General features: G+C 52.0%; 1 protein-coding gene across 1 annotated transcript in view; it reads left to right on the top strand.

Moving 5' to 3' along the window:
* Nucleotides 1–1,463, top strand: part of Pebp4 (phosphatidylethanolamine binding protein 4) — a 194,687-nt gene extending 193,224 nt beyond the window's left edge. The window contains exon 8 of the mRNA XM_058580428.1: nt 1,192–1,463. Within this exon, the coding sequence (XP_058436411.1) occupies nt 1,192–1,340 (149 nt within the window). The 3' untranslated portion in view covers nt 1,341–1,463. The remainder of the gene's footprint in view (nt 1–1,191) is intronic.
* The last annotated feature ends 16,881 nt before the right edge of the window (nt 1,464–18,344 follow it).

Raw genomic sequence — 18,344 nt, 5'->3', positions numbered from 1 at the left:
TTGACCAAACCATGGCAAATTTGCCACTTGCTAACTTGCTCTGAACAAGGCCTTTCCTGAGTGTTCTCTCCATCCAGAGAAGGTGGCTAGATTTAGACCCCAAAAGAAAGAAAAAAAAAATGCAGGATGCAATTCAATTTCAATTAAATTTGAAATCTGGTTAAACAATGAAAAAGTTTTTAATCTAAGTATGTTCTGTGTAATAAGTGGAACACATAACAAATTATTTGTTGTTTATCTGAAATCCAAACTGGGCTTCCTGTATTTTTCTGGCAACCATCTGCCCAGGGTGCCTGAGGCTCAGGCTTTGGGAAACAAGAGCGTGGGAATGTGCCTCTGACCACTTCCCTCACCTCTCCCTGGTGCTGGTGCCCCAGGAAGTGCCCTCCTTACCCTGCCAGGAGGCCTGTTCACACTCGCCCCAGAAGATGTGACCCCTGGTGTGTCGCCTCCCCCTGAAGAGAGCCCCCTTCAAACTGGGCTGCTTGAGTGTCTCCAGGCCCAGCCTGAGAACGTTTCTCCCACACTCACTCCCCGCCAGAATCCAAATGCCATCGCTGCACCTCCACACAGGGCGAGCCCTGTTGCAGGGGGTGGTTGGGGAGAGATTGTAAGAACCAGCACAGAGAGCCCCGCCAGTCTCAGCCCCAGCACTTGGGGTGACCATGTGTGGAGAGAAGAAGCAATGAAGCCTCAGTCATGGGGTCAGGAAAGCTGCAGGAAGAGGGGGTGGGTGGAGGGGTGATGGGCCCACCTGATTGGCATTTCCTTTCTGTACAGGCAAAGAAGGCAACCTGTGCTAAATATTATTGGTGGTGGTGGTTGTTTCCCGGCTGGGGGTTGAACCCAGGGCCCCTTGCCTGCATGACAAATGTTCTGCACGGAGCTACATCCCCAGCCATGGTATGCTAAATAAGGAGCCCTGGGAAAGGAGTCCCAAGGTAGCCTTGACTTGGTCTGGGATTAGTCCCCATTGTCCTCTGATAATCAGGCAACTAACTCTGCTACTTCTCAACCGCTCTGCTAGCATCCCTGGCAGCGAGGGGCCAGAAGGCTTCCCAGGAATTTGTCCTCAAAGCCCCACAGCCGGGAGAGTCTGCTTGTTGTATGCCCCCAGAGCTGGCAAATCCCTGCCAGCTCTCAGGTGCCTGGTCCCTCTTACTGACTCCCTATGCTTATCTGTTCTTCCAGGCTCCTGGAATATGGAAAGTTTTCTGAACCGCTTCCATCTGAGAGAGCCCGAAGCAAGTACCCAGTTCATGACCCAGAACTCCCATGACTCACCAATGATCCAGGCTTTCAGGGGAGGCGTCAGGTATTTCAAGGACAAACCCAAGTAGAGATAACTGCCTGCTAGACCAAGGCTTCAACTTCTAGGCATGTGTCCACATTGCCTACCAACAGATGGAATCCCCTCTGGGTATGGGTCCCTTATCTTCAAAATTAAAAAAATATATATCATACAGGGCTTGATGTTTTGTTTCCTAAACCTTCAAAACCAACAAGGGGAACTCAGCCTGGAGTTTGGGGTTTTCCAGAAATTACAAACGGGTGGAGCAGGGGATGGGTGGACAAGCAGGAAGTGGAAATCCCTAGGCTTGAACTGGTAATGGGTCCCTCAGTCACTGTGCCCTTGAGCAAATCACTCATCCTCCCCAAAACTCTTCCTCCAGCCATGTCACTGAGACAGGCAGAAGCAATAGGGGACAATTGGTTGTCACCATGGACCTCTCTAGTTCTGACATGCAGCAGCATTCCCTCAACCAGTATTACCAGCATCTATCCTGTGCTAGACAGGGGACTGTGTGGGTAATCAGGTCACACAGGACATGGTGCTGCCCTCAGGGAGCTTTCTGTGTGTGTGTGGGGGGGGGGGGGTTCCTCAGATAGAGAATGGCTGGATGGTGGGACAGGACAGGAGACTCTAGGCCTGTAGCCACATTAAGGCTTTGGATTTAAACCTAGAAGCAATGGGATATTATCAAATGATAGATTGGAGGGTATAGGTGACATAATCAGAGTGTGCTTTTACAAAGCCATGCGGTATCTCCAGGGAAAGGATTTTCAGCATCTATTTCCCTTGAACTTCCTCTGTAGGCCTATTGGCTTTCCCACCCAGAAGCCCCCTGGAGATGACGCTCTGCTTGTCTCCAACCTAAGCCTGGGCATCCCAATTCCCCACTAGTCCTTCGGCTCTGCCTAACCACCTCCTTGGTTCAGTTTCCCTCCAAGACTTAATAAGCCCCTCTCTCTGGCTAGGATGCAGTAGCATTGGTGACTCATGTGTGCAAAGTCCTTTGAGATCCCCAGATGAAAGGCACAGCCTGCAGCTGGACACCAGGTTATTACCTTCTGTGAAGCATGTCCCAAGGTAGAGCAAGGCAGGGGCCCTCACTGACCCTCAGCCTAGCTGAGCACACTTTTAACTAATTGGATGGTTTTTATGGTGGGCTCTGGACAATGCAGTGGGTGGGAGACGAGTTTGTGATTGGGGAGGCAATGATGTCCTCCTCCCATTGACACATTCATTCAGTCCCTGCCCAGGCAATGCACAGCAAATTCTTGTGCTCAAGAAGGGCACTGGATGACAGCCCAGGGCAAAAGGGACTTTCCCACTCCCTCTGCGCCACCAGGCAAGCCTGCAGGCAGAGATAAAATAAGAAGCCAGAGGAAGTGCCCATTTGCACTGTCATGAAGGCAGACTCAGAAGGGACCTTCTGAGTCTGCTATTCCTAGGGACCTTCTCCTGGCAGCCCCCACCCCACCAGGTGTAGAGTGTAATTGGCAGCTCTGGCGGGTGCCCAGGGCCAGAATAAATAGAAGGTCAGTTTGCTAGAACAGCCCCAAATCCAGACACATCCTCCCGTCTTCTGCTTTTAATTCCTTGTGGCTAGCATGTTTATTTTGGGTAAAGGAAAAAAAATCGGATGTTTATCCTTCGAGGAAATTATCGGCTTGCTTGCTTTCCTCCCCCCACTTCTCTTGCCCCGGTGTTTTGGGCTTTGAGTTCAGCTGCCGGAGAGACCCCCACCTTTCTAGTCCCAAAATGTGAAAAAAAAAAAAGAAGAAGACAGCTAGCTGGTCCAGATTTCAGACTGAAGCCAGCCCTGCCAGGCCATCCCTGGAAATCACAGAGGAGGAGGACCCAGGGCAGAGGGGAGACCCAGAGGCCACAAGGGGGCCTTGGGGGATCATCCTTGACTCAGCTTTTTGCCTGCAAAGCTCTTTGGGCCTCTCACCCCTCTTCTTTTCACTACCTCCTCCTGGTAGAAACAAGAGGGACATGTAAATTGCCTTGAGATCTCTAATCAAGCAGCCAAGCAAGACAGAAGTGACCCCTTGACAAGGACAAAGAAAGTCGACATTAACATCATCATCATCATTGTCAGATACCATTTATTGAGCACTGTCTGCATACCAGGCACTGTGCCACAGGCTTTATTATATGTGGTATCTCGTTTAACGGATTCCCACTCTGATTCACAGCCTGCCAGGGACCTCATACAGGTTCTCTCATTCAGATGTCACAAAAACCTAATCATGTAAATAATGGTGTTCTCATTTCAGAGATGAGGAAACATTCCTTTAAGTTAAGGAATCTGTTGCATATTTAGTAGTGGTGGAATCTGGTATTAACTCAAGCCCTCTCACCACAGTATTCAGAGGTAAACAGCACTCTAATTTTACCATCTGGGCAATATGAAATAAGGGCCAGGGTTTTCACATTCAGGATCTGGAGTGGACCAAAGAGGGACGACTGGTACTTCCAGAGGAATTTAAAGCTTTAGGCACCCTGGACCAAGTAGGATTTGTGGAGAGGGCGAGGGCTTCTGAATACACCAGGCAATAGCCTGGCCCAGTCCCAGGCCATCTGCCCAAGGCACCACCCCGAAGTTTACCAACCCTCAACCCATTGAGTCACCCAGCTCCCTCTCCCCCTCCCTACGTTGTATCTGCTCTTAGGTAAGGAAGAGAGGTCGAAAAGGACAGAAAGCCACCTAGGAAGTCCATGGTGATGGTGGTGATGGTGGTTGTGGTGATTGTGGTGATGACGGTGAAGACGGTGATGTTGATGGTGGTGATCGTGGTAATGATAGTGATGATGACAATGGTGAAGCTGGTGGTGGTGAAGCTGGTGGTGGTGATGATAGTGACAGGGTGATGCTGGCAGTGGTGACGGTGATGAAAGTGATGGTGACAATGGTGATACTGCTGATGGCGATGGTGATGGTGGTGGTGACAATGGTGATGCTGGTACTGGTGACAGCGATGGCGGTGGTGTTGGTGATGATGGTGACTATGGCTCCTGAGCAGCCATGGGATGAGAAGAAACCCTAGCAGATGCATGAGGTGGTATAGTTGTGGAAGCACAACAGACCTAAATTTACATAGAACTTCTGCCACTTGACAGCCCATGACCTTGGGCAATCTATTTAACCATTCCAAACCTGTGTTTCAAGTACAAAAAACAATCCAATGGAAAAAAACTGAAATAACTGCCTTCCTCCCAGGAAGTGTCCCAATGGTGAAGTGACATAGCAGGGAAGGCCCGAGCACAGGGCCTGGCAGGCGGGCTGTTAAGTAAGTGCGCGTTTTCCTCTCCTTCCCTGCCTCCACCTCACCTGTTCACCTCCCCAGCTCAGCTGAGCAGTGAGGCTGAGGGTGAAGAACCATGTCTCCCAGATGAAAGCCTTCCCACAAGACCCCTAGGGCCTTGGCAGTCCCCGGGAAAGGACCAACTGCCAAGGGAGCCTCAGGCCCCAGCCCAGCATCCCCCTCCCAAGCTGAGCAAAACATCGGAGGTTTGGATCAGGAAAGACACCCAGTTCCTTAGCAACTACAAAGCATTTCCCTGTAAAGACAAAGACCCTTCACTCAGAATGTTCCCTCCCCCCAGCCTCTCCAGGTGTCTGATCTGCCTTGCAGGAGTGTGGCTAAGGGTGCCCACCCCCAGGACTTTTAGAAGCCTCTCGTGCCACCCTCCTGGCCATCCTGATAGTACCTGCAATGATCCCAGAACCCTTTAACCCTGGTGCTATTTGCATTTCCCCTCTGCCCAGCTGCTGCTGGGATACCTGTGAGCTGCATTTATATATGCACACACTGGTACCCATATTTATGCTTCTGAGACTCTTGCTCCATTTCAGAGGCCAGAAAACGAAGGTGAAAGAGAGGAGCAATTCCTAAGTTCCCATATGCCTCCTCCTCGGCACTTTGAAGCAGGAGCTAAAGAGGATGGTTCCGAGATAGGCCAGGACAAGGTCCCAGGCTATCTTAGGAGATGAGAAACAGGAAGGTGGAAAGGCTTTTGAAAGACTGGGAAAACCCATACCAAGACAGTGCTCTCAGAGCAAGTTCACCTTGGAGCCACCTGACAAGTCCTTCTGTTTAACACAGAGAGAATATCTTCAAGGAAATGTTTCCAGAGAAAAAGAAAGGAAGAGAAAGAGAAAGAGAAGGAAATAGATACTGGTATGAACCCTGGGACTACTGTATGCTAGGCAAGTACTGTACAACTGAGCCACATCCCCAGCCCTAAGAGAAGAAAATAGAGGAGACATTGCTATAAGAACTGCCAGTAGGGAGTCGAGATCTGCTTCCAATACCAGCTCCACCATCCACTACTGTGTGAGCCTGGTCTAGTCAGCCACCCTCTCTGGGCCTCAGTTTCCTCAACTATCAAATAGTTTGGGATGGGTGTTCTCAAGGGTTCCTTCAACTGAATGTTCTGCTATTGGAGAGGCAGAGAAAGCCACCATCACTGTCCCCTTGGCTGAGAATGAGCAGAAGCATCCAGGATAGAGTAGAATGAGCATTTTCAGAAATCAGAATGAAAAAGAGTATTTGGCTGCAGGAGCCAAAAAATCCTAGTGGGAGGCCCAGGCTAAAGATGAGTTTACAGATCTAGAGAGCTAGAGAGCCCGGGGTTTCCCAGGAGAAGCCAGCTCATCCGCCCCAATCCAGGCCAGAAGAAACCCATGCAGGCATCCTCAGCACCTAGTAGAGGGGAGATGGAGGAGCATCCGGGTCCTATGTCTGCACTTGGGGTCCAAGGGTAGGGCACAGAAGCACGAGCTGGAATCTGTCCCACAGGCAAAAGTCAGGCAGGGGCTAGAGGGTTAAAAAGGAGGCCGAGCCCATCAGCAAGGCAGGCTGGCAAGGCCCCTGGGTTCTCACTTTCATTTCCAGTCTCGTGATGCAAGCAGGACAGCAGGCTGAGTGCACCGCCTTGAGGGCCACAGCAGCAGCCCAGCAGTCCAAATGCCCTTCTCCACCCCAACACTAGCCTCACACCCACACAGTGACAGAAATAGGGGGGCAGCACTTTCAAATCACCCTAATGAAACTGACACTTTAGGACAGTCTGCGGCTGTAAAGCCAGCTCTCAGCCAGCTTTCTCCAGGATGGAGATGGGGCTCTGCTGTGTGCTGAGAATCAACAGGACCACAAAAGAAACCCAGGCCAGGCATGGTGGTGCACACCTGTAATCTCAATGGCTCAGGAGGCTGAGGCAAGAGGATTGCAAGTTCAAAGCCAGCCTCAACAACTTAGTGAGACTCTGTCTCAAAATGATCAAAATAAAAAGGGGCTGGGGATGTGGCTTAGTGGTTAGTCACCCCTGGGTTCAGTCCCTGGTACCCAAAAAAAGAAGAAAGAAAAAGAAAAGAAACCCAGACAGCTCTGACCCCCGGAAACTCTTTCTGTATGGTGGGAGACAAGATGGGCAAAAACAAGTTCTGTGAGGATGAGGCCTTTCAGAGTTGGGCCCCAGAAGAGAGAACAGGAGGATAGTTCCGGGGGACGGGGTCCAGCTGGAAGAGATGCAGCAGCCCTTGGAAGGGGAAAGGGGCTTGAAGAAAGAAGCTGGAAATAAAGGCACATTAGCACCAATCAGGTGCTGGTGCTCCAGTGGGGACACACCAACATGGCAGTTCATTTACCTGCTCTCACAGCCTGATCCATGGAGGGCACGTACAGTTCAGCCTTTGCCCATGTAGACACTGGTCACCTTTGTCCAGAGTTAGGGTGTCTTCCCCACCCTGTGCAAGCCATGCCCTGTCATCCACATATATACAAGCATTCATGCACACATTTACACACGTCTATCGTATGCAACCTGCACATACTGTAAATACAGCAGCCCACACAAATCACGTGGTGTGTGCACCCACAAGACACTCCAGGGTATCAACTCTGCCAAGCTCTTTCTAGACATCCATGCAGGCTGTGTACACATGCACCGTTTGACCCCAGCGAATGTGCACGAGGGATTTGCACGCACATGCAAACTCCATCCATGCTCACCCCTTTCATTCACAATCTGAACATATGCCAGCCACTGACACAGAGACACCTCCTTTTGGATTAGACTGACCAGGCACGACCTGACCACGACTCTCGCTCCAGTCTCCTGACGCTGCAAATGGATTTTTGGTGATTGTAATGGAGGTTTTATGAATGTGGTTTGGGGGTGGGGAGTTGGGAGGCGTGAAGGGAAGGTTCTGGCAGTAGACGGGAACGAGGCCTTCCCCTGAAGTCCACAAGGAAGGCACCCAGACACATGTCCACCCTCCTAGCAGCCCTACCTTTGGCCCCTTGCCTGCACACTGCCTAGACAGGGAAAGAAGCCAAAAGTGGCCAGTCTGAGTTACTAAATCCGACCTTGGTGGAGAAAGGGAAACGCGTCAGTTCCCTGGGGAAGTGGCTGAGCCCAGGGCGGCCACAGGCCCCTGGGCTTCTACTCCAGTGGAACAAAGTTGCTCAAATAGATGTGACGCTTTGTTTTCAAGCCCAAAATACCCTGTGGCGTCGGCCGGAAGTGTGACCGCGGGAGGGAAGTAGGGCAAGAGGGGAGGCTTCATTCGAGTTTCCATTGCGGTGACTTTTTCTTTCGTTTGGGGTCTAAAAGAAGCTTTCTCGCCTCTCTGAGAAAGGGTTTGGGCAAGAGAGGAGTGGGGTTCCGAGATTTGGGGCTGGGGGACCCATAGACTCAGTCACCTGCCCCCTCCTTGGAGGCCTCTGAAAATGATCCTGCCTCACCCACTATCTGAGTTTTATCTCAGGCCACCTGGTGGCAGAGCGGGAAGCCAACCCAGGATTAGAGGGGCTGAACCAGGGGCAAGGTAACTTTGCCTTCAGAGCTTGACATGCCCTACTATACTTTGATGCAACTTTCTTTTTTACAAAGATCCTGTTTACATAGAGTTTTTCATAACAGCCAATAAACTAGGCCATAGCTGAACTAAAACTCAGACCCACATATTTAGATTCAATATCTTTAATAAGACAGCAATACCACTGCTGGATCCAAACACGAGGAGGAACTGCTAGAGCAGATGAGATCCCAACCTGGATGCCCTGCCACTCTCTGAGCCCTTGTCCTAATCCATTTTTCCTCATACCCTTTATCACCACCTCACGGGTATTTATTTGTCCCCATCCTGAACACTCATCAGACCTGTGATTGGCAGCAAGAACTTGGACTGCTTTCACTGATGTCTTATCCACAATGTGTGACAACATAGTAGATGCACAAAAAATAATTACCCCCCAAAATTAAAAATAAATGGGAGGAAAGGGATGTCATCAAACAGTTCCTTGCCTCTTAGAGACTTGGTAATTCAAAAAGGTTGAGGCCTGCTATACACCAGACACAGGTGCCAGGAGAGGGGCAGTGGCCAGGGACGGGGGAGAGAGGGTCTACAATCATACAAAACCATTAGTTACTGCCATTGTGGAGCAAATATTTGTGGGGAGGGTGGGAGATAGACGTTTATCAAATGACGAAGGCAATACAAAGTTAAAACTTAAGCAGGAAGGAGTGCAAAGTCTGGGGCAACATGTGGACTACCACCTGAAAGGGGGCATCCCCGGGTAGGCTCTTTTGAGTATGCTGGGGCACAACTGAAGGATGGAAGCTTGCTTGGAGTGCAATTCCGAGAAGCCCCAGATCCTCCACCAGGAGGGGCGGTCCAGGGAAAAGAAAACAGGGTGACTGTGCACGATGCGACGCGAGTTGACCAGACTGCGTCCTGGGTCCTGGGGATCGCGCAGGCCGGCGGGTCCTGGCCCCTGGCACCGGAACACCAGGATTCCAACTGGTGGCCCTGGAGCCTGGAGGCTGAGCGGCGCCGCGCACGCCGGGGGCCTGCGAACCCGGGCTGCAGTTCAGAAGCGGCCGCGCGGCCTCGGTCCCTGGGTGCTATTTACCAGCTTTTAATGACAGTAGGGTAATCACTCTAATGAAAAACTCCCTCGGGGCTCGGGGCAGCCAGACTACGATGAGGAAACCGGGAAGCATTTCGGAGCCGCCAGTGAGTCACGCTGAGTGTGCAGCGAGCCGGCCTGCTGCTGAGCGCGAAGGACTCCCGGGTCCCCTTCCCAGCTCCGCGCCATGCAGCGCTGCCCCTGGAGCGCCGGGAGCTAAGGCCTCGGGGATGGCGCACGCAGCGGGGGCCGGGGCCGGGGGCGGTCCAGCCCTTGGAGCACCAGCCTGGGCCGACTCTCCTGGCCAACCCACCTGCAAACCCCATTCCCCACTGCCACCCGTGGTCGTGCCCGAGAGGGTCTTCGGCGCCCCCTTCCCCAATCAAGACCTTGGCTCTCCAAGTTCCTGAGTTTTGGAGGGGGGCCACGCGCTGATGTGTTCAAGACACCGCCAAAGATTCCAGGCTGCGCACGGATTCCCCACCTCTCTCCTGGAGACTTTCTCTGCGAGTGCCTCAGTTTCCCTACCTAAGTAGTAGTTGTAGCTCAAGATTCTCCACGCCACCCCCCCCCACACTCCACATACACACACCCTGCCCCCGGGTGGCGGGAGTATTAATTACAGTTTGTTCCTGGCTTTGAAGATGAAAAATGCCAAGGATCATTACCACTCAATTAACGGGGCTATTACCCCTTGAGTTTATGTCTGATTAATCCTACCCCACCTCACCCCTCCCCAAACCTGGGATCCACGTTTTTCCCTAGTGCCCCCTCTTTGGCCATCCTGTCTCCCTTCTGGAGTTCAGAGTGGAAATGAGCCACCTTTCAGGAGAGTGGAGCATTTAGCACATTTCATCTTTTTAACAGGTATTTATTGAGCTCCCCAATGAACAGAGCAGATGAGCCCAGTACTAGCTGCTGGGATACAGCCATGAAGGTCACATGTCCAGTCCTTGCCTTCATGATGCTTACATTCTGGTAGGCACCCACATGTCTAAATGAGATCTGGTACGTAGCCAGGGCTCCCTTCTGTCCCTGTTTCTCCCTGTAGGACATTCATCTGGACCACAAACCATGATCAGGCTTAGGCCAGGCAGGCACTTAGGATGAGTCTGGTGAGAACAATGCTAATAGATTCCAATTTCAGAGACAAAAACAGGGAAGTCAGCATAAAGAGGAACAGAAAAAAACTTTAGCTTCTTGTGGGACCCCCACTCCTCTTCCTTTTCTCCTCTCCCCTCTTCACTTGGGGTCTTAGCCCTTCCTCAAAACTTTGGTCAAGCCTCTTCCTCCTCCACCAGACTGTCCCCTTCCCCTGAATAGCTGCTTCCTCCAAACCAGCAAAGGACCTTCCCTCAGAGCTGTCTCTTTGTACCTCCTGTAGTACATTTATCATGCCTGGATGTGATCTTTTCCACAGGAGCTTTGTTCCCCTTTTCACATTAAACAGCCTGATCCCTGAATATAGAACCCCAGTGTCACTTTTGTTTCCTTCTCCAAAGAGTAGCAGGAAGTGTTTTGTAGACTTAGGTCTCTGTGATATGAGAATGCTGAGTCCCAAACCCAGGAGCCCACTCCACCCCCAAATGAAATTCAACTGGATAAGAGGGTCCCATCCTGTGAGGTGGGGAGTGGGGGCTGGGGGTGGACTTAGTAAGGAAGGGACCAGATGGGAAAGGTGAAGTGGAGCTGGCTTCTTCTCAAATCAGCCACCTTACAGAATCAACTGGACACCTGAACTGGATCAGGCAACTTTTATCAAGTACCTACTGGGAACAGGGACAGTACCTGGAGGACAAAAATGACTAAAACTCCCTGCCCTCAGGAAGCTTGGATACCATCTCTTGATTTTTGGTAACTTTCCTGGGTAATCCTGGGCCAAATAGTTCTGAACAACCCAGATGATTCTGCAGTATTGAGAGACACTTTTCCTTTGCCCCTTGACCACGAGCCCTGGCAGGGAAGTCCATGCCATCAGCCAGGGCTCCCTAGGTGCAGTTCTCCAGCTGAAGGAGGTTCCAGCTGGACCCTCGGAGTGATGGGATGAGGTCAGGGCAGCCTCAGTCCCTTAATGCAGTGGCTGTAGAAAGAGTTTCATTTCCCAGTATGACAAAGGTCAGGAAGTCCTACCTAAACCACCTGATAAAAGATATTGTTAATACAACCAGGATTTCTAATTCTGGGCCCCAAAGAGTCATTAACTGCTTTTTTCTGAATCTCAGATTGTTGACTACATAGAACAACAAGGAAACTAAAAGTGTGCCTCCAGCTCCTCACCTGGATGGACGAGGCAAAGGGCCAGGATGTTTGAGGCTGAGGAGGTTGCTAAGGCTGGAAGCAGAGAAGAGACAAGGACTTAGGGACTGCAACCCTCTCTGCTTTCCTAAATGGACTTTTTAGGGAAGAGAGGAACCTGTTAGGCTTCCATTCAGCAATTACCCCATGGGCAAAGTCTGCACCCAGCAAGAGGTAGTTGTATGGCAAGCCATGGAGGTGAGAACTTGCCCTCTTCTCTTTCATATTCTCCCCCCCTTTACTCCCCCTGACTGCCTCCCACACTGTCCCCCCACACTCATGCCTTTTCTGGTTCATTTCGATTCACAAAGTTCCTCTTTCCAAAAAGCCCCATCCCCTGAGAGGCCTTCAACAGAGACACCATCCCTCTCAGCTGAGAAGGGGCTGTCCCACTGTGGGCCCTGGGGGAATGACAGACCCTGGGAGCACATGACTCCACGTATCCTCCATGACCCCCTGAGCTAACCTCATGGCAAGCCCTCATCCCTTGACCCCTCCCTCCCCTGAGCTAAGGATCCAGCCCAGCCCTCCAGAACCATAAATGTATTAGGAATTCTAACAGATTCAAGTCAGGAGCCCACAGATTAACAGAACTAGGAGGAATTTAGAGGTAGGTTGTACAGTCCAACCCTTTCCCAAAACCAGGCATAAGAAGGGCCCAGACCTACAGTCATACAAATTTACGGCAAAATCCAGAACTAATGATTCCCAGAATGGTATGGTGCTTGAAATTTCTACCATAGTGCACTTCGCTCAGATCTCACCTTCTACATCTGTCCTTCCCTTTCTGTCCCCTGGCTGGCCTGACCCTGACCTCTTGACACTGGGACCTGCCTTGGCAAATAATTCACTGCTGTTGACTTCTGTCTTGGGAGTAGTCTCAGGACTATCCATCTAAGGGGCTTGGGGCCCTCATAGCAGATGTACTTTGTAATAAGACTTTCTCTCTTTGGTCACCAGATTTCCCTGAAATTACCTAAAATATGACCAAAAACACCTTCATGATTATAATGAGTTAGTTTGAATGTAGACACAAACAGGTGTTTAAAATGGAAATATGTGATTGACTTGGGGAGGATCCTGTGTCCTTTGACACATCCTAGGGAAGGGGGGGGGGCAAGCTCAAAATAGCACAGTGGCCCTCACATCTACTGAGAGGCCCTGGCAGAAATACTACTCCTCCCTGATCTCCCTGGGAATGGCGAGCACCGTACCCCTTTATTCATACACACACCACCAACACCCTAGTAAGGGCACCTCCCCTACCTCCACACTGGATCCAAAGGGATACTGGGATGCCACGTTCAAGTTTGCCTTTCTTCTATGCATTGCTTTCTCCCCAGGTTTTATACTGATTCACCCTTTCACCCACATCTACCGCCTCATTTCTTTCCCCTGACATGGCCATAATGGGAACAAACATCAGTGTTAAGGACATTCTTTTTGGAGGCATGCAAGGTGAGTTCAGAAGTCAGATCGGCTACTTCAAGGCCAGGTAACTCCAGCAAGCTACTTACTCTTCCCAACAACTTAGATCTTTGACTTAGAAAGAAAATAAGTACAGTCCTAAAAGCTTCCTCACAGGACTGTTATAAAGACTGAAGAAAACAAAGTGTGTCCACAAGGCCTGGACAAGGCAGGCATCTGACATCAGTCACCTCCATCTTCTGGGGCTACAGTCTGGAACCTCTACAAGCCAAAGACTTCTGTTCCTTCCGAGAACATGCTCAGCTCTGAATTAACCAGGAGCCTCTAACTCTTCAGGAAGCCTGCTGGGCTGCCAATGGCATTTCCCCTTCCACAGGCTTCTAGGCAAAAGCCTCTAAGCTGACTGTCATTACCAACGAAATGCCAACGGCCTCCAAAACTGAAGGGAGGCTGGTCAGGGGGACTTCACGGGTGAGCTGTGGTTCTCCTCTGCACCTCCTGTGCAGCAATCCAAAATGGAAAACAATGGAGGACCCTCAAGAGAACTCCATTCAGGAGTAATCCCACCAAGGTGGCCTTCTACACTAATGCTTGGTATACCTTGAGCAATCCGGTCATCTCTCTGCTCAAATCCTCCCAGGTCATGTCCCCGGGCTTGATCTTATGTCATTAATGAGCACCTACCATTTTTCAGGTGTCAAGCTAAGTAATGAACTTAATTTCTTTAAAGTATCCATTACCCTCTCTAAGCATTTCCTTTTAAGATGCAAATACCCTCTGAGAATGGCAATGCACTAAATAGCTAATGCCCCAGGTTGGGTTCATGGGGTGAGGTCTTTCTTGAAAGACTATGTTTAGCAACAAGGGGAGCTAAAGTTCAGAGTGTAGTGGTGACTGTGGAAAAAGGGCCAAGCCAGAGTTGTGACTTTGCTCTTTTCTGCAGTTGATCTCCGACCATATCTCCTTCCCTTACCCTTCACCAAGACAAATACACCAGCTCCCCTACATGCTGCAGTAGTCCCTGTAAGTGCAGCAGCTGAGGTTAGCTGGATTCCCTGAGAGAGAGCAGCCAAGGCCTGGGCGGCCTTGGCTCTGTTGCAGAGGGGCCGCCTGCCTGCCTGCCTGCATTTCACCAGCCTGGGGGTTGGGGGGACGCTCTGAACCAGTGCCTACTCGCTCCCCAACAAGTTCAGGGCTTAGAGTTCAGGTAATTAGGCCCTTGGCAATCTCACCTAAGCCCGCCAATAAAACTGAAACAAACACCTTCAGCTCCTCTTCAGGAGGGAGAGAGGAAATGAAGAGGGAAGGAGGGAGGACAGGGGAAATTTTTTTTTTTTTCTAAGCTGAATTCCAGCCTTGGCAACCAGAAGAAAGAAGGCTAGTATTCTACAAAGTAGCCACTCCAAACACTCTACCATATTCCACAATCATGGTCATCCCTCTTGCCACAGAACCCTGGCCTCCTTCTGCCACCATTATCCAGGTGACAGTCAACACCTGTTGGCACTGCCACTGGAACAGGAAACATACAATGAGGGCTTAAGCTTGCAGGGCTAGCTTTCTCCAACATGGCTTCTTTAATGGTAGAAAAGAGAAGGCACAGCATCCTGCAACCCCCCCTGGGGAGCTATAGCCACCCCTCAAGAAAGTCTAAAAGGGTGCTCCAGAGTGTTCAAGAGTGACTGGGGTGGGGAGGGAGGAGTGGAGGTTCACCAGATTGGAAGGCAGGGAAGGATGGATGTGACAGTACAATAAAAAGACAGTAGAACGCATCGGACATCACTTTCCTATGTTCATATATGATCGCACAACCAGTGAAACTCCACAGCATATACAGCCACAAAAATGGGAAGTTATACTCGATGTATGTAGGATTATAAAACATAAAAATAATTATTTAAAAAATTTTTAAAAAGAGTGACTACATGACTTCTTCTTACTCTGGTATTACCACCAATTGTTGAGATCTTAATCCTTGTTTGAGCTCCTGTAGAATGGAGACCATTTCTTAACCATGCTGTGATTGGCATGCTGTCCAACACTCAGATAGGAATTTCCTTTTCTCCATAAATAATAAAAAATATTTCTTGTTGATATGGGATGGAGTTCCATACCAAGCCCTTTTTACTGGATAGTCTAAACTCCTTTCTGGGATACACAGGAAGAAGGGCATTTCTGTCATATGGGAGCGTGGGAAAGACGAAGTTTAATTATAATAATTGCCATTTGTTGATTGCTTGCTAGGAGCCTAGCATAAGTAGTCTACGAGGGTTCTCTAATTCTTCCTACATGGTAGGTGTTGTTATTATTATCCCAATTTACAGATAAGAAAACTGAGGCTAAGAAAGACAGAGGTTTGCCCAAGGTCACACTCAGACTTTAATGAACACTTGACTTGAACTGAATGCTCCCACTCTATACTAAGAATTAGTAGGAAGGAGGGGTAGGGCATCTTGCTCCAAAATACTCCTATCTAGTCTCCCCCAGCAGGTAAGCAGGCCCTAATACAGTCAATAAGCTCTGCTACATATCCTCCTTGGGAGCAACAGGTCCATCTAGACTCTAAAGTTGGAGGGCCTCCTCTGGAGTGGATGTACCCTTCCACCTGCGATGGAACCTGGAAGCCTTCAAGGAACCAAAGGCTACCATTGCCTCTGCCTTTCCCACTGCAGGCTCCTGTGGTTCAAGAATAAAGCTCCCAGTTCCTCATTGCACGTCCTCCAGGGAAGAGATCCCGACAGGTGGAAAGTGGGTGCATTGAGGGATCCTGGGAGTTGAATTGAGCCAGAGGCTTCTCGCTTCCTTTCCAACACCCCCCCCCCCCTGCAAGAGCTGAGTTGTGTCTCGTGCGGGGAGACGTGGGCAGTGCAGTCAGTCTTGGGGTCTGCGGCTTGTCCAAGACGGAGGACCTCGCAGCATCACCTGGCCCTGGGCAGACACCCTCAGGGAATACATAACCACATCCTCGGCGTGCACGCGCAACAGAAAGCGCCCCTGAGGAACCAGGACTGGGACTGGCGCGCCCAAAGCTCGCTGGTCCCCTCCTCTCCCCGCCCCTCTCTTACCGCCAGGCTCTAAGGCCAGAGGCCCCAGCAGCTGGCTAATTTTTCACGCCCCCCAGACCGCCTCCCTAGGTGACGCTACAGCCTCTACGGTTCCTTTAAAGGCTGCGGGTTCCGTTCTTCTTTCCTTTTCCACTGGATGCCAAAATATGCAAATTCGGGGACCGGAATCTGCAGCCAAATAGAGAAGGAGAAGGGGCGCGGCCGGCACGTCACCGGATCCGCTCCTTGTTTGGCTCTTCCCGGCTTGGCCAGCCGCCCCGCGACCCTCCCTGCAGCCGCCAGGGCCCCTCCCGCATCCAGCCCGGCTCACACCGCCACCCACGCCCCCCGACCGGCCGCTTGCCCCCCCCCCAGGGAACCGGGGGCGGGAGGCGCTGCATGCCCTGATTCCGGCCGGAGCCAGGGACCGCTGCAGCGCGCTGCTTCCCCGCGCCGCGCGGGCGGAGGAGAGCCCGGGGGCGCTGTGCCTCCCCGGCATAGGAATTGGGAGCCTGGCGGGAGAGGCGGCGGGGGTGGTGGAGAGGGGGCTCGCGGGCGGCGGGAATCCCTCCTTTCCTAAGAACTAGAGAAGATCCGGGGGAGACCGGGCCCTCCCATCCTCAGCTTTCCATGGAGTGAAGTGGCGGGGAGGGAAGGGAGGTTGTCATCCACCCCCACCACAATGCGCAGCTCGGGAGTTCCTCCCACACGTCCCCGGCCCGCATGGCCCTCCCACGGCGTGAGGCCCGGGGATCCTCTCTTCTTCCTTGTCAACACTCCCACTCCCCCTGAGAGATGCACGGTCCCCCAACCCCGACTCTGCAGCGGGGGACGCGGGATTCACCGTGCCCACGCGGCCACCGAGGAGAGAATCCTCCCCCGCCAAGCCGGTGTGATTCGGGGTCGCGCCTCTGTGAGCCCTTCCTCTCCTCCCCCTCGCCTGCGGCCCGGCCGCGCGCGCTTTAGGAGCAGGCCTCGGGGAACACATCACCCGCCCCCGGGATCCGCTGCCTCTCCGGGAGCTGACAGCGCTCCAGGTCGGCACATAGGCCGCGCTTGACTGCAGGGCGCGAGCAGGCAGCAATGAGGACAGCCCTGTGGAAGGCGAAGCGGAGGGTAGAGACTAGGAGAGGCTGCGGGGCGGGGGGGGGGGGGTGTTCAGAGATCGTGGATTCGGTGTTCTCCTGGTGCAACTCAGCAGCGGCCCTTTCGCAGGCAGCAATAGACAGCGACTGTGCTGGGGCCTGCTGGGCCCTCCTGCCATCCTGTGGCCAAAGGGGTTGTTTTGGAATCGTTAGGGAATTTATCTGGGACTTGGTGCACGTGTTTTCTATCCTAAACTTCATTTCTTCTTCCTCACCACCAAAACCGCACATCTTCGACTCCAGTTGAGTGGGACTCTTGCCTCCCGCGCAACCGATTGGCAGTTACAACACCCCACCATCACCGAGTTCAACTGGAAGTCAGCTCCGGGCCAGGGGTCCAGGAAGGGGCAGGGGCTGCGAATCAGAGTGAGGTGTGCACCAAAGTTCTCAGGATAATGGACCAAAGAGCCCTAACACCTTGGAACCCCCAGGCAAAGGGAAGCACTCTCGTTAGAGTCTCGAGTAGGGTCCTGAACTCTAGGGGCGCCGCAGGAGCACGGTCTGAGCGCATACCTTCCGGGTTCCCCAGCAGCTTTCAGACTACCAAGGGGACATCGTCGGGTGTATTCAATTTTCTTTCTCCCTCCTGGGGTTGCTGTAGGCCAGTTGCAACCCCAGTCCACCCTCCATGCATGCTAATTCGGTCCTCAAAAAAGCGCGCGCACGCGCGCACGCGCGCGCAAACACACACACACACACACACACACACACACAGGCTTGGTTACTGGTTTTTCCACTAAGCACTAAGCACTGCGTGCTGCGCGCTTTGCTTTCAGCAGCATCCCTCTTTTACATTTTCCTTCTCTTTTTTTTTCTTCTACTTTTCTCTTTTTCTCTCTTTATTTAAGAGCGGCGAACGATGCGGGCGCTGCACGTTGGCTGCGGCCCGCTTCCTGCTTTCTAATGTTCCATTGTGAGGAGCTTCCATTGTGACGTCGCGCCCCTTCGGCTGGGCTTTGTCTGTCCATATATGGGCAGCTACGTCACGGAGTTTTCCCGGGGCTCAGATAAATAGGCTGGTGGAGTTCCCTGGCTGGGAGCTTTTGGGCAGCAGTGAGCTTGCTAGGAAGCGGCGGGGCTGGTGGTGGTGGTAGCAGCGGCGGCAGCGGCGGCAGAGGCAGCGGCGGCAGAAGCGGCGGCGGTGGCGGCGGTGGTGGCAGATCGGGGGACGGGGGGGTGGCGGGCGCGTGTCTGTTTGTAAGATCAATACTGAGGCCGCGTCCGA

The sequence above is a fragment of the Marmota monax genome, unplaced genomic scaffold (genome assembly GCF_021218885.2).
Source record: "Marmota monax isolate L192 unplaced genomic scaffold, Marmota_monax_Labrador192_F-V1.1 WCK01_AAM20220418_F8-fsc00040, whole genome shotgun sequence".
Taxonomy (NCBI): domain Eukaryota; kingdom Metazoa; phylum Chordata; class Mammalia; order Rodentia; family Sciuridae; genus Marmota; species Marmota monax.
Note: the sequence above shows the minus strand (reverse complement) of the source record. Positions and strands in the feature narration are given on the sequence as shown.